The sequence below is a fragment of the Aspergillus brunneoviolaceus genome (assembly GCF_003184695.1).
Source record: "Aspergillus brunneoviolaceus CBS 621.78 unplaced genomic scaffold BO95scaffold_26, whole genome shotgun sequence".
In the NCBI taxonomy this organism is placed as follows: Eukaryota; Fungi; Ascomycota; class Eurotiomycetes; order Eurotiales; family Aspergillaceae; genus Aspergillus; species Aspergillus brunneoviolaceus.
The window spans coordinates 238,975-264,964 of NW_020290756.1; the positions used below are offsets into that span (position 1 = coordinate 238,975).

Here is a 25,990-nt window from a genome sequence, read left to right on the forward strand (position 1 = left end):
TAGCTAAGCGATACGAAAGCTCTCCAGATGGCGGCGATTGCGTCGCACCAGCTCTACCGCAGAATGTCGACCGAGAAGATGACCCCCGTTGGCCAGCTGCTCGAGCAGCATTCCGGCTCAAAGAATTTGAACACGATGGGCTCAGTTATTGGGCACTATCAGACCTGCTAGGGCTCTTTCTGAGCAAGCTGGGCCCCGTATGCAACCACCGCCGGCGGGCGGTATCAATGAAGTGATCTCATGTTGGAGGATCATCTATCTGAGATCACCGGGCTTGCAAACGTCCAATAATCCTGGAAGCACTTGCAACCAAGGGCTTCAGAGGATTGCGCATGAAGACCCTCCAAATGGTCAGAATTGACGAACAAGCTCCCAGTCAGATGCGCGAGACAACTCGAAATGTTGTGCGGAGGCATATCCCTTCTGTAAACTCTTAAGGTCAGTGCCTCCAAGTCTACACGACACCACAAACTTGTGACTAACTTATCTTGACTATGGATTAGGGGCAAACCCAAAGAAGGGGCAGTGAGGGCGTGTGAGGGTTGGCGCTTTGCAGCGAATGTATATATTTTACGCCTGCCTACGAAAACCTATTGTCCTCGGAGATTCGAAGGAGCATTTGGGACCCGTGTCCAATTGCGAGGTCCTTATCAATATCCACCAAGGCGATTTCCGTCTCTGGAACGGATGCAAGGGCGTCTCGCCTCTGTTTATCGAGGTGGATGCCGAAAGTTCTTTGCGGACAATCTCTTCGGAGCATTCCTTAGCGGGTGTGGTGGTGGATCAGGAACAACGGCCTGTCTATAGAGCTGTTCAAGAGCTGATCTATGCAGCTACTTGATGGTCTATCTATGTACATACTCGAGTACCTTCTTCAAGTGCCCATTCAAGTACCTATTCAAGTACCTGGTGAAGGCCATATTTGCATAATCGTTGTTCTACCCGCTTAGCTGATGCCTGAACATTAAGGCATATACATGACTGTTCGAGAGCGAAGTGGTATGACATCATAGCTCTGATCATGACGTGTTGACCCAAGCCCTGGATCCGCCCTGGATCCATCCACTGCATCAGTCAGGGACTGCCAAGTTTGTAGTCTAAAGTACATCATCAGGCACATCGACCCATATTCTTTGTCCGATCACACACTAATCCCAAAACAGCGGACTTTATGGAGAGATCTCCAGGTTCATCTCCGACCGAGTCCCCAGTCACTGATGGAACTTGAACTATGCAGGGCCTTCCGCATTCGGCATCCCTCCCTGTATCCCCCGCCCCCGCCCCCGCCCCAACCCCCCGAGGAATGCTGCCCATGCCCGCATCCATAGAGGCCAAGTCTCCCTTTACCAAAGTCAAAACGTTTGCAGTCAACGACTTATCTAAGATGAAGTTCGAGTGCAACTTGTCCTGCGCATCCCATCATGCAAATGTCTTTCTCTTGCCATCTCCCCATGTTTCGCCGCGGCCTCTCCGACAACCCACCACCTAGCTAGCACCAAAGATTCAGTGTCCGTTCGAGTCGACAGGATGATCCGCGGAAGAACACAGATCTCACGGATTGTGATTGCCGCCCTATTCAGCTATGGGCTCTTAATCTTCTTGTTCAGTCAGTCGGCGCGGAGGTTTTGGGCCACGGATGGAGTAGATATGGCCCGGAGTTACTTCGAAGACCAGGCTTTCGAGCACATCAAGAACGAAACGCTGGGGGTGCGTTCGGTCCACATACCCAGATTGAAGGCTTCGATGCTAACGAGTCTCTATCTAGTTCGAACACATCTTCGCGATCGGGTTGAAGGAACGAACGGACAAACGCGATTTCCTCACATTAGCTGCCTCGATGGCGGGCTTTCAGGTCGAATGGCTGGACGGGGTGCGACCGACGGAGATCAATCAGAAGTCCTTACCAAACGTGAGTTTCTTTCTAGACCACCCCCGTATGAAGATCTGGAATTGATGCATATTGTGACATCTAGAAAAATAGCCTCAAGCCATCCGAAATCGGCTGCTGGCGCGCACATATGAACGCACTCACCAAGTACGGCATCTCCTTCCCCCCCCCCCCCGCCGTGCCCTGGTTCGCTTCTCCGCCTGCGAATGGTCGTGACGAGGACGGTTGGGCAAACCGCAATACTCTCCCCCCCCCCCCCCCCCCCCCCCCCCCCCCCCCACGGCTCCGGAGCTAGCAATAATGAGCACAGCTAACAAACCACCTCCGACAGAGTGGTCGAGAACTCGTACTCCACTGCCCTCATCCTCGAAGACGACGCGGACTGGGACATCTTTATCAAGCAGCAACTGCGGGAGTTCGCGCGCGGGGTGCGGGCGCTGACGGGCAACACGCACGGGTCGCGGCAGGCGCCCTACGGGACCAACTGGGACGTGCTCTGGATCGGCGGGTGCGCGTCAGCGGCCAAGGCCAACGAGACGCAGTTTTTCGCCATTCCGCAAGACCCGACGGCGCCCAGCATCGATCACCGTGGCACCTGGGGCGGACCGCTCAAGGAGTGGAAGACGCAGTACCCGGAGTTCCCGGAGACGTCGACGCGGTTCGTCTACCGGGCGGAGTACGGGTGCTGCACGTACGGGTACGCGGTGACCAAGCGCGGGGCGGAGCGGATCCTGGCGGCCCTCGCCGTCGACCGCATCGTCGCCGCCGTCGACAACTCCATGGGCGACCTGTGCGGCGGCAAGGACGGCCGCCCTCAGATCGAATGCTTCGCCCCCTTCCCCAACCTCGTCGGCACCTACCGGGCGGCGGGCCCCGCCTCCAAGGACTCGGACATCCACAATGGCACCGACGAGTGGCACGAGGCCCAGGCCTGGAACCTGATGTATAGCACCCGGTTGAATATTCATAACCTGGTCGCCGGGAAGGATACCGTATACGCGCAGTACGAAGAGAAGTTCCCGTGGTCCAAGTGGAAGCTGAGTCGGAAGAATTTCCACTATCCGCAAGGGTACCTGGTGCATTAATTCGTTGCGAAGCTACGGAGTCCACTGAGGGAGTACATTGACTGTTCGGGTGGTGCTAGTGGTGGAGGTGGTGGACGCACAGCGGTCGCATCATCTGTACATTATTAATCGCATTTTGTTCATTCATTAGCATTGTTGTTGTTAGCCTTGTCTACAGAGTACTTGTTGTAGTTATCGGGAGTTAAAGTTACTCATAGTACTAAAATTTAGCGTAGGAAATAAGACCGAGTAAACCCGAAATTGGAGTCCTTGCAGGCCGGCTTGGCGGGACTTGAATGTCCAGGCCGCACGTCGCTCAGTGAGTCAGTCCGAGGTCCAGTCCCCCTCCCGCCCTTCCGAAACTTGACTGGCTATGCGCATCCACCGTTGAGAACCTGGAATGAGGAATGTGTATTGCTGGCGCTAGTAGCATCTTGAAGGATCGCTCCCGTCTACTCCGTACCACGTACTACATACTCACATAATATGTCTGTACTACACCACTGGTGCACCCATCTATCCATCCATCGCTTCACCACCTCTTCCCTCTCGCAGGAGCATATCCAGAGGAAATCGAGGAAAAGAACGGGGCAGATACGTGTGGCCTCTCCGCTCCGTTGGCCGAAAACCTCTTTACCAAGGTCCCAATCAACTTGAATATGGAGAACGGCTCCCGGCATGTCGCACGTCGAAATCGAACTGGCCCATGAAAACTTCCCGGATACATTAGGCACCTTCCATTTCTGATGTGCAAAAACTCGGGACTATTTTCCTGGAGCTAGAACTAGGTATACTCCGTACTCCGTACTTACTAAGTGACCGGTAGTCGATCCCAAAGCGGGCTAGCCTGAATCCAACTCATAACAACTTGAAATGATTTGCGGTGGTTTTTGCCTGCCTCGGCGGTGAACAGGGGAATTTTCCTGGCGGGAAAGGAGGTGGGGGGGAAGAAATGCAGTGCTGTATCAGACCAGTCGCCATCCAATTTCCAAGTCAAAACGTCGGACATTCTTTCGTCGAGGGTTTTTCTGAAGAGCAATTGTTGAGACTTCTAGTACTGAGATAGCTCCTACTGGCAGATTAAGTGTGTACACTCTGAAAAAGACCGAAAGAAAGAGCGAGTCTCAACCTTGATATAATGGGGGCCAATGTTCTAGATGCGTTCACCTGGCCCGCATCGACCAGATGGGCCAATTGGAGACAGCATTGGGGGTCTAGTGGGGTGGGCATCGGTCGATTGTTCCTGAGCCCTACATTCGCGAAAACTTTCGCTGCACAGCTTCATCCACTGCTCCTCTCCCTCAGTCCTGCCTCTAGTCAGCAGCATGATAGGTAAAATAGAAGAGAAAGATACTGTGACGAAGCCGTAAGGTGGCATCCAGAATGGACCGAATCCGCCATCGATTGGCATGCCAGCCCGGCTGATAGCACAGTACTTTGAACTCCGTACTGCGCTACGCTGCAGTGCCCATGTCGGATGACCCCAACGGAGGGTGCCAGTCAACATTAACTGAGGTTTCCATGTTTCCATACTTTCCATACTTTTCCATACTTTGACCACCACTTAGCTTCTTCGGCTCAGGTAATCGAGGGCTCACACTAGATTCGACTTGCAGCGACTGATTGGTGGCAGTGGCTGCCGTAGAGTGAATCGACCTCCCCGCGACCAAATCTGATCAATCAGAAGCCTCAATCGAGGAATCTGATTGCTCGTCAGAGGGATTGATGAATAATCGGTGATCCGGTGGAGCCACCAGGCTCAGTCAGTGCCAGTGCCAGTCCGACGACAACAACAATCAGGGCCAAGTCAAGACTTGACTGAACTCCCACCCCCCCAGCCCAGCCCGGACAAGCAAGCCCAAGCAAGCCCAAGCAAGCCCAAGCAAGCCACAAACACCGCCGCTGGGTATGATATCATCCATTCCCCTTCACCCCCTGGTCCATGGTCCATAGTTAGTCTACCTTTCAGACCTCGATCGTTTGTTAAGGGCTCGTTTGGCTGCGAGAAAATATGATCATTTTTTTTCTCTTTCCTGCATAGCAAATCCAAGTGAATTGAGGCCATCCCAGAATGCCAGAGACGTCTCCTGAAGCAGATGCGCATCCCGATCACCAACCACCAGAGACTGCCGCGAATTCGAGCTCGACAGATCTTTGCCTCAGTGGCCCTGGGAGGGTCTACCCTCTGCGATCGATTATTGCCCCGACGCACCCTTTAGCACTACCCTACCGATCCTCTTCAACGTCGAGCAGTTCACCACATGCTCACAGCCTGTGCAACGAAAAACCTGAGTTGGAGGACCGGGATGAGCAACCGCCCGTTAGTCAGCCGAGCACCCCGCCCGAGCAACGATTCTTGTCATGTGACTCTCCAAAGCAACAACTACAACATCAACAATCACCACCATATTATCATCATCATCAGCAGCAGCAGCAGCAGATCGACGGGACTGGATCAATAACCCCTACCAAATTATTTGACCATGCCTCAGGCTCCGAAGGACTAGACCATCTGAATCTTGAGAATCTCGGCTCACTCACTCCCTCATCCTCACACCGAAGATATGACCCACAGGACTCCGACGAGGACAGCCTCGCAACCACCAGCACCACCAAGACCCTCCAGGCGTGCGAGGATGAGCCGATACACAGACCTGGGGCCGTGCAATGCTTTGGGGCGTTGGTGGTCTTAGAACAGGTGGATGAGGGGACGTTTATGGTGCAGTTGGCCAGTGAGAACTCCGAGGCTATCATCGGGCATTCGCCGCAGAACCTATTCACCTTGAACAGTTTCTCGGATCTGTTGCGCAACGACCAGGATGGGATTCTCCGCGATCATGTGCAATTAACCGAGGACGACCAGTGGAGTCCGGCCGTGGACGGGCCGGAGATCTTCAAATTATCCATCAACGACCGACACGGGCATCCCCAGCGGTTCTGGTCGGCCGTTCACCGCAACCCAGCGCACTGGCACCTGATTATCTGCGAGTTCGAGAGCGAGATTGATCGTCTCAACCCAGTCAACACAGCCGGTCAGACTCTGCCGGCCAAACCTACCGATATCCTGGGATTCGAGCCCACCGCCGATCAAATAGCAAGCAGCACCGTCAAGATCAGCCAACCGTTACGGTTGCTTCGAAACAGACGCAGGAAGCCGGGCGAGATGGCTTCGATGGAAGTCCTCAACATCATTAGCAAGGTCCAAGATCAGCTGGGTAGGACGCAAGACCCGGATACGCTGCTGAATGTCTCCATCGGGCTGATCAAGGAGCTGACTGGTTACCACCGCGTGATGATCTATCAGTTTGACCACGAGAATAACGGGAATGTTGTCGCAGAACTGGCCGATCCACGATTCTCCAAGGACATCTTCAAAGGACTCTCGTTTCCGGCCGCGGACATCCCCCAGCAGGCCCGGGATCTCTACAAGAAGAGCAAGGTCCGGCTTCTGTACAATCGCGATCACATCAACTCCCCTCTAGTATCGCGAGACCTTGAGCATGCACAGGCTCCGCTGGATATGACCTATGCATTCCTGCGGGCGATGTCACCTTATCATCTAAAGTATCTAGCTCGGATGTGTGTCCGCTCCTCGATGTCTATCAGTATCAACGATCACGAAGATCTCTGGGGGTTGATTATATGTCATTCCTACGGAGAGCACGGCATGAGAGTCCCCTTTCCGGTCATACGCCTGACCAGGTTGATTGGCGATTCGGTGTATCAGAATATCAAGCGACTCTCCTGTATGTCGCACCTGGAGGCCAGCAGTCCCGCCAACCAGGCGGCTGCTTCCGAGATCCTGAAACAGGACAGCCACACATCCGAAGCGTTACTTAAACTGTTCGATGCAGATTTCGCAGCTCTTTCTATCCGAGGACGAACGAGTATACTCGGCGAGTCAATCGACTTCCAAGAAATCCTCGCTGTGGTCGAATATTTCCGGTCGAAGAAGCTTGACTCTGTCGTGGCTTCTAACTATGTCATACGAGATTTCCCTGACTTGCACTTTCCTCCTGGCATTCATGCCGTCTCAGGTGTCATGTATGCGCCTCTCTCCCTGCACAAGGAGAATTTCATCGTCTTCTTCCGCCGTACGCAGATGAAAGATATCCGATGGGGTGGAAACCCATATGCAAAGCCGCCCATGCAGCCTCGCAAGGATTTTCGGGTCTGGCGAGAGACAATCGTGGACCGGTCTCGGGAGTGGACTACGTCGCAGACCGATAATGCAGCTGTCTTGGGTATGGTCGGCTCTCAAGTGTCGAGCGACTGGCGAACGGAAACGAAATCCCCTTCGTCGTCTAGCCAGCATGCCAAGTCAGGCGATGAAATCCGAAACACTCTTAACACGATCATGAAGAACCTTGGGGTGGTTCTGGGAGGCTCATTTGACTCCGAATTCCAAGACAGCATCACCCGTTCCTATTCTGCCTCCAAATCCCTCCTCTACGTGATCAACGACCTCCTAGACCTCACGAAGGACGAAGAAGGATACAACCTTATCAAAGACGAAGCGTTCGATATTTCATCCTGCTTTCATGAAGCCACCAAGATGTTCGAGGCCGAAGCACGGCGCAAAGGGCTTTTTTACAAAGTCATCCATGAACCGGGTATCCCGAAGGGCGTGCTCGGTGATGAGCGGCGCGTGCGCCAGGTGATCTCGAACCTCATCTCCAACGCCATTCAGCATACCTCCGAGGGAGGGATCACCGTCGAGATGTGGCGGGACACGGTCACCCCTGCGCCGGGGCGGGCTATCATCAACATCACCGTGGTCGATACCGGGTGTGGCATGTCGTCGGACAAACTCGACATGCTTTTCTGCGAGCTGGAGGAAATCTCGATGGAGCAGAAGAACGGCGGTACAACCGAAGAAAGCTCGACCGCGCTGCAACCGCACAAGAAACATGTTCTGGGAGTGGGACTTGCCTTGGTTTCGCGGATTGTCCGCAACTGCTATGGGCAGCTTGTGGTTCATTCCGAAGAAGGCAAGGGCAGTCGATTCGCAATATCCCTTCAGTTCGATACCGGGTAGTACATGCACCTGGATCGAACTCCAACCTCTACATTACAATCTGCCTCGAGCTGTGACGGGCTTTCTAATTTCTTCTTTGCTTGGATTTCGGCTAGCGCATATGAATTAGCCTGTGGTTTTTCTTCCTCTTCTTGTCCGACGCAGAGGGCGAAACGCCCTGGAGATTATCCGATTTGGTCTTCTTCACGCCCTTGTCCTACTGCTCTGTATATGCATATATATCTTCTTTTTTTTTGGTCTTTCTGGGATCTCTTCATTGTATTAACACACAGTCGATAGCGTTCGAGCAGGCCATTTTGTTTTCCTTTCTGGAAGAATTTCCTTTACTTCCAGGGTTTCTTTTCTTTCTCCCGGGTTCTGGAATTCTGGGAAGAATGGATGATGACGATATTGATGACATTGATGGTCTTTGATCAGGTCGCGGCAGAACTGCCTGCCCTACCTGGATTCTTTTCATATTGTGGGTTAAAATAGACACGAATTCCCCGAGAATATCAGGATTGTTTTCCTTTGCTACGGTCTTGCTATCGAAACTGAAACTATACCCGATACACTACCACCTCATAAGTCTGACGGATTCTTGCACCGACAATCTAGGTGGGTGATTGGTTGAGCAGCTCAAAGCGTCTACCATGGGGTTTCCTGCCAATGCTATGAGGTCCAAGGTTTAAAGCTTACCGTCAGCGCTTCCCTGGGTTTTGACAGCTGTCTAAGTTCTCTATCCACTGGCACAGTGATCAAGGCTTGACTTTTCAGCTTACAAGAGCATTGTATGTCTACGAATCGGAATCTGATGAATGAGTGAGACTTTCGATTGAGTTGTTCAGGTTTCGCAATTGAGCTGAGTAATCCCCTTACCTACAGTAGCATTGGTTGGCTAACTTCTTGATTGCCTCGATGGAATATTCTTCCATCTTCTAGTTAACATGTTTGTTCTGTACAGAACGTTGGCCGCTTTTCGCTTCCGTGCAACATAGATTGCACCAGGAACCTGACTAGTTTCATGAGAATTGAACATGATACGCATTCATCACCGTCGGAAGCCCGAGTGGGGATGTGTACCACGCACATGCAGCTGTCCCACGCGGACAAAATCCCAGACAGGTCTAAGACAAGGTATGAGACATGACAGCAGATCTCTATCTCCATTGAGACAAAGTCTAAGATGTGTTTCGAAGTCAAGGTCACGCGCCAGGGCCAGTTGTATCTGCCCACCAGTTGAATCATTCGATTCAATATCACGCATGGCACGTGAGTCAAGCAATAAGCACTAAGCGCCTGCTATACATTAGTGAATTTAGCTGCGACACTAAGGAACAACAGCCGTCAGAGAATAGGGTCAGTACATAAAGGACGACCTGGTTGATTGCAATGCAGCGCAACAAATCATAAGAAATCCACCTTTGTTCGAAAACCCACGATGAGCGCCCCAACCGCCCACGCCCTCCCAACCTTCGACATCACCGCAGAAGGCCTCGCAGAAGAAGCCGCAGATCTGATCTCGTATCTCGAATACTCCGCCGACAAACTAGTCGCCTCTGTCGCTCGCTCGGAACGCACCTTCGACAAGGTCATCCGGCCGCTGGCCGCGATCGACAATGAGCTCCGCGCCCGCGTGCAATACATCGCGCTCTTCCATGGCGTCTCCCCGTGCGCCGCGATCCGGCAGGCCTCGTCCGCGGCAGAGAACGAAGTGGTCCAGGCGCACTTGGCGCTGTTCCAGCGGGACGACCTCTTCGCGCTCGTCGACGCAGTCCATGCCAATCCCCAACAGCACGCGTGCGTCGACGAGGAGGACCTGAAGCTGCTAAGCCGGTTTCATCAACTGTTCATCGAGAACGGGATGAAGTTGACTGGGGCGAGTCGGGAGCGCTTTACGTGGATCACGCGGCGCTTGGTCGACCTGCGAGTCGAATTCATGCAGAACCTGGGCGCGGACCCGGGGTCTGTGTCCTTCAGCGAGGGCGAACTGGCGGGGTTGGGTGTGGAGGGATTTGAAATTGTCGAGGCAGGCAACGTTGATGCTGCTGCCCCGACAAGGTATCAGGTGCCCCTCACCAAGCCAGTCGTGACGAGAATCCTGTCTCAATGCAGCGTCCCGCAGACCCGGAAGGAAGTCTTCCTGCGCCATCAGAACCGGTACCAACCCAATGTCGAGATTTTCCGGGAGATCGTGCTTCTGCGCGACGAGGCTTCGCGGCTGCTGGGCTTCGAGTCCTTTGCGCACCGCAAACTTCAGCGGCAGCTCGTCCAATCGCCGGACCGTGTGGAGAAATGGTTGAAGGAGCTGCACACCGCGTTGGGACCCCTCGCGCAACGGGAACTGGAGCAGCTGCGAGCTTTCGCCAAAACAGACGCCATCCATCTCTGGGACCTGGACTTCTACCATAACCGCATCCTCCAGGAACAGTACCAGGTCGACCACGAGCGCGTGGCGGAATACTTCCCGGCTCGAGGCACCATCGAGCGCATGCTAGGCCTCTTCGAGGAGCTGTTCAGTGTGCAGTTCGAGAAGGTCGACGCCTCCGGCAAGCACACCTGGCATGCGGATGTGGATGCGTTCGCGGTCTGGGAGGCCGATAAGTCGGCCTTCATCGGGTATCTCTATGTGGACATCTACCCGCGGCCGGGGAAGTACAACCATGCGGCTAATTTCAATATCTATCCTGTGCGTGCGGCTTTTCCTCTCCCTCGACCGGTCAAAAACTGCAGCGCTATTGTGTGTGTGAACTGACCCTGCGGCAATCCAGGCCTACCTCAACAGCGAGGGGAAGCGAACCCCCGTCGTGACCGCGTTAGTCTGCAATGTCTCGCGCGGCGGCGAACCGGCCCTGCTGCGCCACCAGGAAGTCATCACCATCTTCCATGAACTCGGACATGGTATGCCCCCTGCCGGCGGCATTCTCCCCTCTCCTCTTATCGCCCCAAACCCTACCATCCCCCCCTGACACTAACTGGGATTCAAAAAGGAATGCACGACCTCCTCGGCCAATCGAAATACGCCCTCTTCCACGGCCACCGCACCGTGGCCGACTTCGTCGAAGCCCCCAGCCAACTCCTTGAGAACTGGTGCTGGGTCCCCGACTGCCTCCGCCGCCTCAGCAGCCACTACTCTTACACCTCCACCACCTCACCCTCACCATCATCACAACCATCACCAGCACCAGCACCAGCAGCACCAACCCTCACCCAACCCCGCACCCCGAAACAAATCCCCACCTCCCTCCTCACCGCCCTCCTAGCCGCCAAACCCCTCAACCTTGCCCTCCTCACCCTCCGCCAGATCGCCTTCAGCACCTTCGACCTGGCCGTCCACCACCCTACTTCCCCGACCGCACTGCAATCCCTCGATATTGCGGCGACATACAACCGCCTCCTCGAAGAGACGACTGGTCTGCAGGGCCCGTCACCACCTTCCCCCGACCAGAAGTCTTGGACCTGGGGCCACGGCCACGTCACCACCGCGCACTACGTCTGGAGCCAGGAGGCGAATTACTATTCGTATCTTTTGTACGTTCCCTCCCAACATTTTCCTTGTGGGATGTAGCTTAGGCGGGTTGAATGCGCAAGCTAACTCGATCGTGAAAAGTACCCGCATGCTGGCAGCCGAGATCTGGGAGTCGCATTTCCAGGCGGACCCCATGAGTCGGGAGGCGGGGCTGGCGTACCGGCGGGGGATCTTGGAGCATGGCGGGAGTCGGGAGGAGTGGGGGTTGATTACTGGGTTGTTGGGGAGGGAGCCGGGCTTGGGGGCTTATTTGAGGGAGTTGGGGGTGGAGGTTGGGGAGGATGCTCTTCAATAGTTAGTACTCCGTACTGAGTAGTAGGTTGAATTGTGGAGGGGGGGTGGGTTTGCTTGGTGGAGGGCTGATGTGAGGTATCATTATTCGGTAAGTGAGTAGGGGATTTACTCTGGGTGGCTGAATACTCATAGAAGTGACTGGTCAGTTTTTGGGTTCGCCTTTCGCTTTTACTGCCTTTTTCTTTTCTCGTGTGGGTGTGTGAGTTCAGTGGCGTTGTTTTACCCTTCTCAGCGGGGATACTTCTGCACAAGTGGATAAAGTCAACCCACTACATACATCACAAAAGTCAAAAAGGGAGTATTACACTTCTTTGGTTTTTGCTTATGTTGATAGATTACATGTCATAAAGTGCAACCGAAATAGCTCGCCGCCGTGAGGGCATCGACCAGCAAGCAGTGAAGAGAAAATGGGATGAAGACAGTAGTCCCAAAGAAAAAAAAAAGATTTTCGTCGGGCAGATCTTCCAGAAAGAAGGACATACAAAGGCAGATACTTACATAGTAACTTTTCGCCCATCAATACCAGATCGCCGATCCAGTTCCAGTATTGACGATCATTCCCAGATAGAGCGAGTGGCAGACACGTCTCATTGAAGAGAATGAGCAAGTCTACTCACCAGAGACTCTGGTTCGTGAGCATAGCATACCTCACCCTCACGCCTGCGAATGCTTCCACTTCCCCAGGCTGTCCGCCAGCGCCGTCTCCGACGAGGGGCTCGGCGTGCTCGTCACCGTGACATCCGTCCGCTGCAGAACTTGAATACTGTTATGTTGGTCCTTGACCGGACTAGTCAGAGCGATCTCGCCCTCCTCGAGGCGAGAATAGGAGCTCTCGGACGTGCGCCACGCCTTCGCGACCTGCTGGCCCGCGGCCGCGGGACGGAACTGCGGGTTCTGGATCGTCGACCGGGTGCGGCTACGCCAGTAGTCGCTGATCTTGAGCTTGCGGCGAAGGCCACTGTCCATGAGCAGCTTCGAGAGGCAGGGCATACTGAAGATGAAGAACCCGCAGGCCATTTCGGCAAAGGCCCAGAAGAGCAGCGGCGCGATCATGTACATTTGGTCAGCCGTTTTGGCGAAGGAGACAGTATGGGCCAGGCGGAAGCAGGCCGCGATAGATGCGCTGGGTGAGATTGGGTTAGTACAGTATAGATGGGGCGGTTGGAATTTGAGGACAGGAATGCAAGGGCAGACGATGGACGTGAAGAGGAATGAGGGCGAGGAGAGACGAACAGAATACCAGCACCAAAGATCACAGAGATGCCCATCTTTTTCTGCCAGCTCATCTGCAGACCCCAGATCATTCGTTGCGGAAGCAAGAACATGGTGATGTCAGAGAAGACCTGCACAGCAGCTGAGCAAAGCATCACGTCCGGCAAGGAATAGCATTTGCTGGGGAGGTAGAACTCCCAGATCGCTCGATGCGGGCGACACTGTGCATTCAGCAAGATCACGCACAGCAAGCCCCATAGGCACTGCAGTGCGGAAACTGCCATGCATGCCCACCAGAAAGGGGTCTTGGCGCCATCGACCGGCACGAAGATCCGACACCAATCGAGGAGAATGGCCGTCTTGATCAGGGGAAGGACGGCCGAGTAGCAGCAGCCGTAGATCAAAATCAGCTAGGTCATATCAGCTGCAGTACCAGAGACCCGGGAGCTCGGCTGCCTTACATAGAGGGGTCTGACAAGATCGCCCATGTGGAGATTCCATTGGTGGACGAAATAACCCGGTGTATGGATCATCTCGTAACCGGCATAGGCAGTACCCCAGTAGGAACCCTAGGTATGATAAGCACTGAGCGGTAGGCCGGATGAAAAGGAGACACGTACAAAGGCACCGATCATCAAAACTATTGAACCCAGTTGTCAGTTTGGAACTGCGTTAAGCCGAGCAGCATGGGATGTCTAGCCAACTCACCATCCTCGAGACGAATGGAGCGATCCAGCCAGACCCGCACGTAGATGCGCAGGCACATACACAGGGTCGCAACGACGGTGCAAACCGTAATGATGCCCCAAGCCAAGCTGTTGTGGTTCGGAGGATTGTCGAAATCAGGGGTGACGCCTTCTGGAGCCGCAAGGGCCGGCTGGGCGAACAGCGTGACTAACTCGTCGGTAGACATTGCGATGGATGAGACCCTCCCTCGATCAAGGTGGGCTCCATCGAATATAAGTTGTTCGTCGAGTATGACAGGTCGAAAGGGGGTCAGTGTTGAAGTACGAGGATCGGGAACAAAACCACATGGCTACCGGGGATCGTCTATGCCTCCCACTCTCTGGCGATTGACCTCTATCAAGTACTTGAAAATCAGACTTTCTGACAGATTCCGTTTGCGTATCTGCATTCGCCTTGCTCCCCACTCACGGCCCGTTCGCCAGATGCTAGGAAGGCATCCGAACCAACCGCTGTCGGGCGGGTGGGGACTGGCCGTGGTGGTGAAGGGCCTCCTTGCCAACGGCGTTCAATTTTGACAGCCCAATTTTTGGAGAATTGAGCCCACTGCGGTGCCACTACCACTCTGGCCGTGCCGATCCCTGTCGCGGAGGCACTCAGGGTTGGCGCTCGATTTGCAAGACGGGATAACACTCCCAAGTGATGAGCACAGTAATAGCCAACAATGCGGGAAAATCGGTCGATCTGTGCGCACTGGACCCGGGGGAAGTTAGACAAAGTCCTTTGTGTTGTTTATCTATCCATTGTTGATCTGGGGACCAGGCGTTCATTAAGTTGAATTGAGTGGACAGGCTGACAGCAGCAATGCAAGGGTGACAGCTGATCACAGATCCTTATTCCTTTCCCCACTTTAGTGCCAAGTGATTAGCAGGTGACGGACTATCTTGACAATTCCTTCGAAACGGCTGGGCCTCAAAGAACCACCTTTGGAGCTCCAATCAGAGACAACGGTACCTCCTCCAAGGACTAGTCGAGATATCGTAAGCCGAACGGCTTGTGAGGAGAAGGAGGAACCATCCCCCTCATGGCGGTTCGTCGCGGCGATCTTGGGGCTAGCCTACTTATAGGCGTTGCAGTACCCCTCCTCTGCATCTCAATCGCACAGCCCCTGATTTCTCAAGCATTATGGCGACCGGTAAGTATCCTTTTGTAGTCGATTCAGTTGTTCTTGCGACGCAGCGACTGAAACAAGAAAATGGGAACTCCTAGTCTCTCACAGCTCTCATGCGCCTGCAAGGGCCGGCGAGTATCCTGGTCAGGCTGACCTGCGCAAAATGATGGCTCAGCAACCCTTGCCTGCTCTAGAACCCAACCTCATCGACCCCGAGACAATGACTGGCGATGCACCGACCGTTCAGGCGCATGCCGTGCTAAATCGGCTCAACACGGCCCTGTCCAGCAAGAACGTGGAGGCGCTTCAGAGCTGTTTCTATGCCAGCCAGGCCTATTGGAAAGACCAACTGGCACTCACATACCACCTCCGCACATTCAATAGACCGGGTGTGATTGCTGCTGCGATGCTGGAAACAGCTCCCTTGCGAGGGCTAGGAGATGTGTCTGTAGACGGAGGCGCAGTCTTTATTCCTGCGACACCCACCTTGGTTAGTTTCTGCACACAATGTATGGTGCGACAAATGCTGACCGAGGATAACCATATCTTAGCAATTCATCGACTGTGGAATCCGGTTCCGAACGAGCTCCCCGGCAGCGACAGGCAAGGGCAAGGTAGTACTCTTGCCGGTACAGACTGCAGAGAAGACGATCGAGTGGAAGATTTGGGTTCTAAGCACCATGCTGGAGAGCTTGGATCTTCATCCGGAGGACCAGGGGCTGTTGCAGGGATTGAGCAAAGAGTATGGCGATGCGGAGAGATTCGAAACGGATGTGTTTATCATCGGAGGCGGAAATGCGTAAGTGAAAGAAAGATGGCAAGAATGGGAGAAGCGAGGCTAATGGAAGGTGGTGGTGGTTCCCAGAGCTGCCGCGTTGGCCGCGCGCCTGAAGACGCTGGGAGTGGAAAGTGTCATGGCCGAACGCAACTCCCAGGTTGGCGACAATTGGGCTCGTCGCTACGACTGCATGCGCTTTCACATCCCCACTTCCTTCTGCAATTTCCCGTTCATGCGTAAGTCATTTCTTTTCCCAAGCAGGTACAAGCCATGTCTGTCTGACAAGGTGACTTGGCATCGTGGCTTTATAACTACTATATAGCTTACGGCCCCGAACTCCAATCTCCCCATCTACTCTCGCGCGACGACCTGGCAGAGCAAGTTCGAAGATACGTTGCGACCTTTCAACTGAACGTCATCACGTCGGCTCAGATCCAGTCAACCCAGTACAACCAGGCGACACAGCAATGGCAGATCAAAATCCAAACCCCGACTGCCCAACGCACGGCCATTGCGAAGCACCTCGTCCTCGCTACTGGCATTGCATCCCAGCAACCCTTCGTGCCTTCCATTCCCAACAAAGACGCCTACCAGGGCATCAACATCCACTCAACTCAATACCAGAATGCCAGGAAGCTGGTGGATCAAGGCGTTAAGGTAGGCACCGGCTTAGTACCTCCTCCTTCTTCAGCCAAGCTAACTCCACCACCCCAGTCCGTTCTCGTCATCGGCTCCGCCAACACAGCCTTCGATATCCTCGAGGACTGCCATGCCGCCGGACTACAAGCCACGATGAACGTGCGCTCCCCAACCTACATCGTCCCGATCGAGTACCTTCTCGACAAGCGCAGTCTCGGCGCCTACGACCTCGGCGTCGAAGCCGCCGACCGACTCTTCCTTTCCCTGCCCGCCGTGATCGACAGCCAACTGGGCGATGGCCTGATGAAGCTCTTTTCATCCCAGGAACCCAACCGTTACGACGCGCTCGCCGCGACCGGCTTCCCCGTGCGCGACAGTTCCCACTTCGAGTCCGTCCTCATGCACAACCTGCTCGAGCGCGCCGGCGGCCACTACGTCGACGTCGGCGGCACCAAACTGCTAGCCGAGGGCAAAGCCGGCGTCAAAGCCAACGTAGAACCAACTGCATACACGGCCACGGGACTGACCTTTTCGGACGGATCTTCGCTGGATGCTGACGCGGTGGTCTGGTGTACCGGGTTCGCCGATCGGGATGTCCGCGGCACCACGGCGACGCTGCTCGGTGGGGAGGCCGCTCGTGCTGCGTCGGGGACAGGCGGCGACGACGACCTCACAAAAGCGGTCGGTGAATCTATCCTAGGTCCCGAGGAGATCGCCGCCCGTGTCGAAGCAACCTGGGGCGTGGACGCAGAGGGAGAGATCCGCGGCATGTGGAAGCGGCATCGCCAGTTGGACAACTTTTGGATAATGGGCGGGTTCACGCAGCAGCATCGCTGGCATTCGCGGACGCTGGCGCTGCAGATCAAGGCCGCTCTGGAAGGGGTCTTGCCGCCGGCTTATCGGGATACTCCGCGTGTCTGAAGGATCGAATCTGGGGGATTGTCGTCCTGGTGGTGGGGGTTTCATGCATATAGTATTATCTCTTGGGTGGTTGTCTGATTTAGTTCCTGATGTAGATTCTCGGATCGGTACAGTGGGTGCAGGGCCGTGGAAGAATCCTGGCGGAGCTGTTAATCCTTCTTAATGGTAATTCAGATCTAAGCAGACAAGCATACTCATGTCTGCACTGTTGATATACTCTGAAATTTTCCTAATGCTATGCGATGGAAGTTTGCCTGGAGAAGGTCGAGTCTATTCGTACTTGTTCCCAGAAGCTAGTACAGCACTGGGAAATGGTTTTATAAATGTCTTTGAGAGGGAGTAAAATGCGCTTATCTCACGAAATAATTTCACACAGAGCCAAGAAATGCGACCGATATCTGTCGCAGCATCACTTAGTAGTTCTCTGTGTAATTGAAAGGGTATCCAATGGGGACGAATCGTACCTGATTGCATTCCATGAAGCCCTCTATCCCCATATATAGTTCTGTCTCTTTGAAAATTAGTAGCACGATGTCAACGAGATACCTGAGTAGAAATAATGGGTGGTCTGGACCTTGTGTGGTGCCATCGACGGATTGATCTATATATCCCTCACGCGGGAAGCTCTTGCACGGCACCGGCACAAGAATGCATAGCCAGATCATGTGCAAACGAAAAGGGGATTAGGAAAAAATGAAATGCAAGTTTAGATAGAGAAGAATACGAGTATACACTGTAAGCCCAGGTGCGCTATTCTTTATGTTGGGCCGAAATAGAGTTTGGAAATGAGGTTCAATTGAGGACGAACTGCTCGCGTGCTCTTTTCTCCCCGGCTTGGTACAATTACCTCTCTCAGCAAAATGAGTCAAGATTTGCTAGAAATCCAACACTTATCAACCTGACTATTTCTAAGTTCAAATTGACCTATAAAGTCTTCATCTGTATTGGAATTTAGCTGCCAAGGCCGTTGTCCCTATGCCAGCTTCAATTACCAAGAGAATTTTGTGGCATGGGCTGCCCGGGAAGGCATGCACGATTCACACTGTTTCTATTCAGACACAGCTATTCTATCGCATTCATTCTATAGCCCCGCTTGGCGCAGTGACTACGAGATCCAAAATGGTATACCCGCTAGATTGCATCTAACGTCCGGAAGAAGTTCGAAACTGCAGCCAAAAAAATGTCATGAAGATTGTTGTGTAGATCACCAGGATCCGCCAGACGTCGTCTAGTCAAAGTACTTCTTCATAAGGTTATGAGCTAATTCCACACCAGCACTATCTCACGTCAGTATTAGGTTATCAAAGAGAAAGAACATAGGACTCACAAAGTCGCTGCGTTGGCTGGGACAGCACGGGCCAGAGCAGGACCAAATCCGGGGAAGAACGCCCTGAACCCGCCGTTGGCATAGACAGCGCGAATGGTTCCGCCGATGGTAGGCCGACCGGGGGCACTCTGCAGGCGAGACTTGACGGTATCGACGGGGAAGACCGGAATCCACATGGCGATTCCAGCAGCTCCACCTGCGGCCAGCACAGCGGTCATCGACAACTCGCCCGTGACGCGTCCCTGCTCGTCCTTGGGCGTCAACGTCCGCTTGATGTACTCGTACGCGGCGAAGTATGCCGCGGAACCGGGTCCGTCACGAGCCAGCGTCATCGCGCTACCACGGAACACACTGCGAATGCCTCCCTCTTTGTACAGTTGGCGCACCACGTCCAAGCCGCCCGAGTACTTGGGCTTCTGACCAGGCGGAGGCGGGTTTTGACCTTGGATCTGTAGTAGCACCTTAACGCGCTCGAAGGGAGCCGTGATAAGAGTCATGGGAATCGCCGAGAAGAAGCCCGCCGCAGAGATCTGGCCGATGGTGTATTGGGGGGTGTTGTGCTTCACCTCTACGGTGGACAACTTGCCGACAAGCGTTTTTCCGACGTCGTAACCCTGCGATGGTCAGTTGAGAAATTCCAAGTGCTTTACAAGCGATAGACCGTACCCAAAAGCTAACAGCAACTGATTCAAAAGCGCATCGTTAGCCAAAGACTTGACAGGGGAAATTCGCGCACTTACACATAGGCGTCACTCCCACCAGGGGAGCTGAAACACCCGCGTACAATCCCTGCGGCAAGTTAGCGTGACTGCACAAGACCGTAGGCAACATCCCAACTTACACGCGCAAGACCTTCGCGTGCGACCGTCTTCTTGACCACATCTATAGCACCAGCGTAGACGCCCCGTTCTGCCGTCTGCAACCGCACCTTGACCAAATCGAAAGGATGTCCGACAACGACGGCGCACACACCACCCACACCGCCCGCTACGAGGGAGCGGATCTGTGCGATTGTTTGGTTGACAGGCTTGGTCTCTGTGACGGGAACACTCTCTGGGACCGGAGGCGAGGCCGATGTGGATGTGGATGTGGTCGACATGGTAGAAAGGTAGACAGACGCTCGAGTGAAAGGCTGAGGCTAAGGAAAAGAGAGAGAGGGTGGTAAGGGGAGGAAAGAAGAGAGGGGAGGATCGTCTGGACAGCGAAAAAAGCAGAAGGATGGGTCTTGAGAAAGAATACGAGGAAAAGAACTGGAAAGAAAAGACAGCCAGCAGAGCTAAGTACAGTAGACCACAAGTACAAGCGATCGGTCAGTCGGTCGGTATTCCGGAGTAAGCTAATCTGGGGATTGTGACGAGGCCGCGGGGAGGAGGAGGGAACCTCGGCTCGGCATGCGGATCAAATATGGCTCCGAGAACAGGGGTCAGTCGCGGCCTATCCTTCCGAGGTCATTACCGTCTTCTGCCTAGCGACGGTGGGTGGCACCTCATCGTGAGTGATAACTACACAGTAAGTAACGTGAACTAACTTAGTGACGGATTAACTGGCACTTCCCAATTTCATCGTCATAGCTGCCCGATGAAGTCAGAACTCTGACAGAACACTATAGACAATGTCCAAGCGTGTTGCTCCTCGTGGTCAATGGCACCGGGTGAGCGGAAGTCAATCGTGACCGTGTTGATGATCATCTGTCCAAGGATACAGCAACGGACGACAGGAAGATTGCTTATCGAAGGGACTCGGGCTCGGGAGGGGGATGGTGGGCACATGACTGGTCATGACTGGTGACTATGCCAAGCCTTCACATGCCGGTTTCGGTCAATGCAGAAATGTGGCTAGTGTGCCAACTATGGCTGACAGCTGTGGCTGGTATCCCCAGTCATAGTCTCTGTACTATGAACATATCAAGTACAGATCATGCTGTGGCTGGGTGGACTTGGTTGTTCGTCTTGACCAATGGTGATCTAAATTCTCTAAGCTTGGTACACGCACACTGACCGGCGTTTCATCACTGCCCACCTGTGAGCATGCCCCTTTCCCCTTTCCAACCTAGACTGCAATCTGACCCTCTCACTGCAGGGGTTCGTCAACTCACTGGTTCGGAGCCCCAATCTTGTCTCCTTGGCCGCGGAGAAGAATTCCTCAGAGATCTGGTATAATAGAGATCCATTATGCGTCTTCCGCAAACAGTCAAGGTAGCCAGAGTTCAGGGGAGACGACTTTGCGGCAGATCGACCCTGCAGATCTATGACAGGTTCGTCGTGTCCGCAGTCTGCCGTTCCAGACTCGCGGCTCGGCAGCATACAGATCGCACGAACCGGTTCAAACTCTTGGTTTTATCTGCACCATTGCATCATTGATCCTAAATTGGTCCGATCGCGTGGTTGACAACTTGACAGCTGAAGGCCATCGATCGATCACTCGCTCTTCTGTGATGCCTCTGGGTTCTGTCGATTATGCGATACATCCAGTGTTGGTTGCCTTCTGCTGCCTCGATCGATCGGATCTTATATATCAAAATGCAACCGAGGGCAGGATTTATAAAGCAGAGAAAAGATTCCTTTCACGAGCCATATAGACACCCAAACTTTTGTGCGACGCCGTGATGGACCAATACACCAGTTTTATGGATACTGAGTCGCTGCGCTCCGAGCCGTCGACCGTCGCGCTCGACAACTACCCAGCCTCACCGTGAGCCATACCTGCTCTCCGAAGGGATTCAACTCTTGCTTACCGGTGTGCAGACCTCCAGAGGCACTCATCGCTGGCTTTCCTCATCCCCCTAGCCGGGCGCGCAAGGATGAGGAGCATCCCAATCTAACACCCAAGCCATCCCTCAAAACTCTCCGTCGCAACTATATGATCCACGAGCTGCCTCTTCTCCACGAGCCCAATCCCTACTACAACAATGATAGCGACCAGCAGCAGTTCCATCCGCTTCAAGAACCAGGCCTCTCATATGATTTGATTGCTCCAGCCGCATCCGACGACGCTGCTCCCCTCCACAGCCTCGAGCGTCTCGCCGACCTCATGTTCTCTTCCGAACACATGCTCTCTATTCTCAATAACCCACGCTATCTTGCGCGATTTCGCGAATTTCTGCTCGAAGAGCGTCCGCGCTCGCTCGCCCTCCTGACATACTACCTCACAGCCCGCAAGGCTCTCCTAGCTATTGACTATGCCAATGCGCTCGTTCGATCCGTCATCGACACACCTCCAGTCACTATCGCGACGCCCGACCCAATTGTGGGCCAAATCTCCCACCCGGTGCTGTACCAGCGCGTCACAGAGGCTCTGCAGGCCCTCACAGCGGAGGAGCTTCCCGCCTTCATCACCGCCCGCTGTATCAGCTTGACAAGTAGGGTGGTTGAAGAGCGCGTGCGCGGGACTCTCCCGCCCAAATTCCAGGGCGCGTCCGATGCGCTGGCAGAGGTGTTCTGCCTGACCGATCCGTCACGACGCGACAATCCTATCATTTTCGCCTCGGAGGGTATGTGCTCTCTCGAGCTTGCCGGCTCTACTGCTTAAGTGTTGACTCTCCTATTGACAATGGTGTGTAGAATTCCATCGCACGACTCAATACGGCATGGACTATGTGCTCGGTCGCAATTGTCGGTTTTTACAGGGGCCGAAGACCAACCCGAACAGCGTGAGACGCATTCGCGAGGGCATCGAGAATGGAAGGCATCATTCCGAGCTGTTCCTGAATTAGTGAGTTGCTTACGACCCGGACCGCCAGAGTATCGAGAATTTGCACGGGAGGAGAGACAAACTAATGCGCACGAAAACAGCCGCCGCGATGGCTCCCCGTTCATGAATTTACTACAGTGCGCCCCGCTGTGCGACAGCCGTGGCACGGTGCGGTACTTCATCGGCGCCCAAATCGACGTCTCCGGGCTGGCCATGGACGGTGCACAGATGGAATCCCTGCGCGCTCTGCAGGCAAAGCAACGGCGAGCCGAGGCCAAGGCGGCGGAGGATGCGCGGGACGAGGACTCCATGGAGATCATCCAGCCAGAGGAAGGGATAGAAGAGGAAGGCGGGGTGCAGGTCCGTTTCGACGACAATGATAATGCCACAAAAACCTTCACATACCCTCCTACTCAGCCACCACTCAACCACGAACCGTCGCAGGCAGTGATGCAAAATGACCGTCACCCACATCACCGGGCCGGAGAGAGTCTGGGCTCACTAGGATCAGTGTACAGCCAGCGGTACGACGGCGAAGATGACGAGGACGACGACACCGACCGTCCCAAGGACGAATTCCGGCAGCTTACCGAGCTGTTCAGCCCGCGGGAGTTGACCGTCGCGCACGAGGTCGGCGGGACGCTCTTCCACCCCAGCGCGGTGTCCAGTACGGCCGGGATGCTGGATCGGGGCAGCTGGCAGGCGATGAGTCGGACGTGGTCGATGGTCGAGGATGAGGCCATCCGGGAGCGAGAGGTGAAGGAATCCATGTGGAGAGGCTCATTGACCGGGGTGTATGAAAATGTAGGCCTCTTTTTTCCTTCCTCTTTTCCGTCTTCGCTTGTTCCTATCTGCGTTTCTGGCAAGCGATTTGCGACTGACACTAAAACCAGTACCTCCTGGTACGACCGTACCCCTCGCTGCGGATTCTCTTCACCTCCCCCGCGCTCCAAATCCCCGGCATGTTGCAGTCCTCCTTCCTCTCGCGGATCGGGAGTACCTCGACCGTGCGTGAGGAGTTGCTGGAAGCCCTGAAAGGTGGGCGGAGCGTCACCGCACGTATCAAGTGGGTGACGAGGTACAACACCCAAGGACGCGATCGATGGGTCCATTGCACGCCATTGCTAGCGAGCAACGGGGAGGTGGGGGTATGGATGGTGGTAGTTGTGGACGACGATTGAGCGGGGTTATTTTCTTTGGACTTTTCAAGAATAAAGGGGGCGGGACCCGGGGGCGGTGTTCGGTGTACAATAATTCGTTATTCGTGGGGAATCATCTAGACTAATACATCCATCTGTCTATACTAGTAATATATATAACACCATGCTTGCATCAACATCATCATGCTCAGCTTCGTCGAGAAAGCAAGCCCTCCGCTTCCTCGCCATCCCGATCGGCCAGACTTTCGGCAACCGCGAGCCCCTCGGCGCGGCCCCGTTCCGCGTTGATGATCCAGATCAGCGGGATCGGGAGCAGGATGAGCACCGCGACGAAGAAGAACCCGCTTCGCACCTGGCCCGTCTTGTCGATCATCATGCCCACGATGGCCGGGCCGATGAACGAGCTGCCTTTGTCCGTGGCGGCGTACAGGGCGTAGAAGGCTGCTTCGCTGCCGGGCGGAATCAGCAGCCCGAAGAAAGAGCGGCAGTACGAGGCCAATCCGCCTCCTACCACGCCGTGCACGACAGCCAGTGGATAGATCTCCCAGGGCTGCTGCAGGCCGATGACGCCCCAGCGCTGGACAAAGGGCAAGTAGGCCAGCAGTCCGTACAAGGGGATCAGCTCGAACAGCGCAAGACACAGCATGATGGTCTGATGCGACTGCAGACCCAGCCGGCGCGACACGATCGGCCACAGGAATGCGCCCGCCATGCCGGAGACCGTGGCGGTGATCGACAGGAGCGCGATCATGGTGGTGCTCAGGTGCAGCTCGGTGCGCGCGAACAGGATCGCGGTGCTGGACACCGTCGCCAGCGCATCTGAGAGCAGGAACCAGGCCACGAGGAACAGGCGCATCTCGCGCAGGCCCACCGCCACCCGCGCGGTTTTCCACAGCGATTTCCAGGCGAATCCCACGAGGCTTAGCCAGAGCCGCCATCTAGCGCGGGGTGGGCCGCCGTTGTGTGTTGCGCCGCCGGCCTCCTCTAGCGGCGGGCCGGGGCGGGTGCGCAACCACCGCCGGCTGACCAGTGTGAACGCGCACCACCAGAGACCCACTAGCAGCAGCACGCAGCGCAGCGGCAGCGTGCCGGCCGATTTACCAATCGAGGTCTTCGAGAGAGTCAAGAGGAGCCCGATGCTGAGGATTTGAACGAGCACTGCGGCGCAATAACCAAGCCCCACTCCTTTGGACGATATGCGCGTCGACAGCTGTAGTTCGGGAGACACGGCCTTCGTTGTAGAGGACTGACCGGATTCGCCCTGATCATGACCATGCGACCGGGCGGAATGCGTGCGAAAGGTATCGTCATCCTCCTCTCCATCAGGGTGTAGCTGGTGAAGCTCTTCCGGTGTCTCTTTGATTGGTGAAGCGATGGACGGGTCGTTTGCAACGAGGACGGGCAGAAACGAGTTGAGCACGACGAACGAGGACCCCAGACATACAACGCCTACCACGACCAGGAGCGCACCAAGAATATAGACGGACGGGGAAATGAACATGAACAGCATGCTCGTTACGGATCCCACGAAGCCGAAGGTCATGAGGAGGGTTTTGCGGTTACTCTCTGCAGAAGTGGAGCATCATGGTCAGTGCTGATGTATGGAGCAAGGCACCGAAAGAGAGAGAATCGGGTGGTCATACCGTAATCTGCCAGCGCGCTGAACGATATCAGAGTCAATGCTTGCACAAGCACCGCCAGGGAGAAGGTGTACATGGCGAAGCTGGCGGTGGTGATCTCCAACCCCATCAAATGGACGACGCATTGTTCATTGGAGTCGCCCGATGGCGCGTTCGGCCCAACGCATGGCTGATGGCTGGATTGGAGTAATCCTCGCTCGCGAGCCAGTTGCTCAAGGGTCAGCGGAAGGAATGATCCTGGGACTAGTAAGTTTGTGCTGATATTGAGGTGTACAGGGAGGTGTACAGGGAGAAGGGAAGCAGAAACGTACCGACACCGCAGACAGCGAAGACCTCGGCAGCGATGCCGTAAGCATACCAGCCCCAGATTTCCTGCCGGCTGGTCGGGGTGGTATCCTCACCGGCGTAGCGCGGCGGACGTGAGGAAAATTCCCCATCGGAGAGGGGATCAGGGCCTGGAACTGAAGCCATTGAGACGTTCCTGAGAAGATGGAAGACTGACAAACTGGAACTCCAGCTGTACCTGGTGAGAATGTCCGGCAGTTCCGGAAAAGACGGTATGGAAATGAGTCAGCAAGATGTAACTAAGGTGCATAACTACGTCACTCGACCCCGCCCCGCTTATCTGCACTTGCCTAATTGAGACGAGGTTCCTGATGTCGGCATCAACATCGTGACTACAATTCGGCCTCCCAGTTGCTTCTTTTTCTCCTCCATTCTTCTACTTTGTCTTAAAGGCCCGATGAAGAGCAATATGATCGACCACTGACTAACTTATAGGGCCAAAGCATTCTCAGCCGTCATCAGCGTGTGAAACAATCTGCACAATACGACACACTCTCCTGCTTCTCTTTAGATTCAGATGTCACAGAACATATGCCAGAATAACAGAGACTGTCTTCGCTCGACGACCTAAAGAGGCTCTGCACGCCTTCGCAGTTTGGAATTGCTGGAAAATGCTCCATGACGCTTGGAA

At 54.7% G+C, this 25,990-nt stretch overlaps 9 protein-coding genes across 9 annotated transcripts; 5 read left to right on the forward strand and 4 right to left on the reverse strand.

The window, feature by feature from the left end:
* Positions 1-1,283: 1,283 nt before the first annotated feature.
* On the forward strand, positions 1,284-3,152 carry BO95DRAFT_387278 (putative LPS glycosyltransferase). The gene is made up of 4 exons (XM_025583515.1): positions 1,284-1,707; positions 1,766-1,909; positions 1,974-2,035; positions 2,220-3,152. Exons 1-4 carry the CDS (start codon positions 1,528-1,530, stop codon positions 2,971-2,973), a joined length of 1,140 nt encoding a protein of 379 aa, XP_025443236.1. The 5' UTR covers positions 1,284-1,527; the 3' UTR covers positions 2,974-3,152.
* A 716-nt stretch (positions 3,153-3,868) lies between these two features.
* On the reverse strand, positions 3,869-4,531 carry BO95DRAFT_100991 (uncharacterized protein). Its single transcript, XM_025580302.1, has one exon. It carries the CDS (start codon positions 4,490-4,492, stop codon positions 4,106-4,108), a length of 387 nt encoding a protein of 128 aa, XP_025443237.1. The 5' UTR covers positions 4,493-4,531; the 3' UTR covers positions 3,869-4,105.
* A 266-nt stretch (positions 4,532-4,797) lies between these two features.
* On the forward strand, positions 4,798-8,117 carry BO95DRAFT_101000 (uncharacterized protein). The gene has a single exon (XM_025580303.1). The coding sequence runs from the start codon at positions 5,024-5,026 to the stop codon at positions 7,988-7,990; it is 2,967 nt and encodes a 988-aa protein (XP_025443238.1). The 5' UTR covers positions 4,798-5,023; the 3' UTR covers positions 7,991-8,117.
* Positions 8,118-9,314: 1,197 nt separating this feature from the next.
* Positions 9,315-12,126, forward strand: BO95DRAFT_101024 (M3 family metallopeptidase). Its single transcript, XM_025580304.1, has 4 exons — positions 9,315-10,658; positions 10,741-10,870; positions 10,960-11,500; positions 11,580-12,126. The coding sequence occupies exons 1-4, from the start codon at positions 9,411-9,413 to the stop codon at positions 11,791-11,793; spliced, it is 2,133 nt and encodes a 710-aa protein (XP_025443239.1). The 5' UTR covers positions 9,315-9,410; the 3' UTR covers positions 11,794-12,126.
* Positions 12,127-12,446: 320 nt separating this feature from the next.
* Positions 12,447-13,917, reverse strand: BO95DRAFT_431040 (uncharacterized protein; the record flags this gene model as incomplete). The annotated part of the gene is made up of 5 exons (XM_025584991.1): positions 12,447-12,915; positions 13,026-13,414; positions 13,466-13,573; positions 13,625-13,644; positions 13,713-13,917. 5 exons carry the CDS (start codon positions 13,915-13,917, stop codon positions 12,447-12,449), a joined length of 1,191 nt encoding a protein of 396 aa, XP_025443240.1.
* Positions 13,918-14,668: 751 nt separating this feature from the next.
* BO95DRAFT_441940 (putative flavoprotein) lies at positions 14,669-17,441 on the forward strand. Its single transcript, XM_025586304.1, has 6 exons — positions 14,669-14,883; positions 14,958-15,349; positions 15,411-15,658; positions 15,725-15,873; positions 15,960-16,294; positions 16,352-17,441. The coding sequence occupies exons 1-6, from the start codon at positions 14,874-14,876 to the stop codon at positions 17,195-17,197; spliced, it is 1,980 nt and encodes a 659-aa protein (XP_025443241.1). The 5' UTR covers positions 14,669-14,873; the 3' UTR covers positions 17,198-17,441.
* A 984-nt stretch (positions 17,442-18,425) lies between these two features.
* BO95DRAFT_462801 (carnitine:acyl carnitine antiporter) lies at positions 18,426-19,623 on the reverse strand (the record flags this gene model as incomplete). The annotated part of the gene is made up of 5 exons (XM_025588939.1): positions 18,426-18,474; positions 18,525-19,138; positions 19,191-19,207; positions 19,265-19,313; positions 19,366-19,623. 5 exons carry the CDS (start codon positions 19,621-19,623, stop codon positions 18,426-18,428), a joined length of 987 nt encoding a protein of 328 aa, XP_025443242.1.
* A 1,477-nt stretch (positions 19,624-21,100) lies between these two features.
* Positions 21,101-23,395, forward strand: BO95DRAFT_481479 (uncharacterized protein; the record flags this gene model as incomplete). Its single annotated transcript, XM_025590211.1, has 5 exons — positions 21,101-21,215; positions 21,269-22,014; positions 22,085-22,235; positions 22,316-23,018; positions 23,108-23,395. The coding sequence occupies exons 1-5, from the start codon at positions 21,130-21,132 to the stop codon at positions 23,393-23,395; spliced, it is 1,974 nt and encodes a 657-aa protein (XP_025443243.1). The 5' UTR covers positions 21,101-21,129.
* Positions 23,396-23,460: 65 nt separating this feature from the next.
* BO95DRAFT_441943 (MFS transporter) lies at positions 23,461-25,503 on the reverse strand. The gene is made up of 3 exons (XM_025586305.1): positions 25,326-25,503; positions 25,018-25,251; positions 23,461-24,940 (listed from the first exon to the last, which is right to left on the reverse strand). Exons 1-3 carry the CDS (start codon positions 25,483-25,485, stop codon positions 23,562-23,564), a joined length of 1,773 nt encoding a protein of 590 aa, XP_025443244.1. The 5' UTR covers positions 25,486-25,503; the 3' UTR covers positions 23,461-23,561.
* Positions 25,504-25,990: the final 487 nt, after the last annotated feature.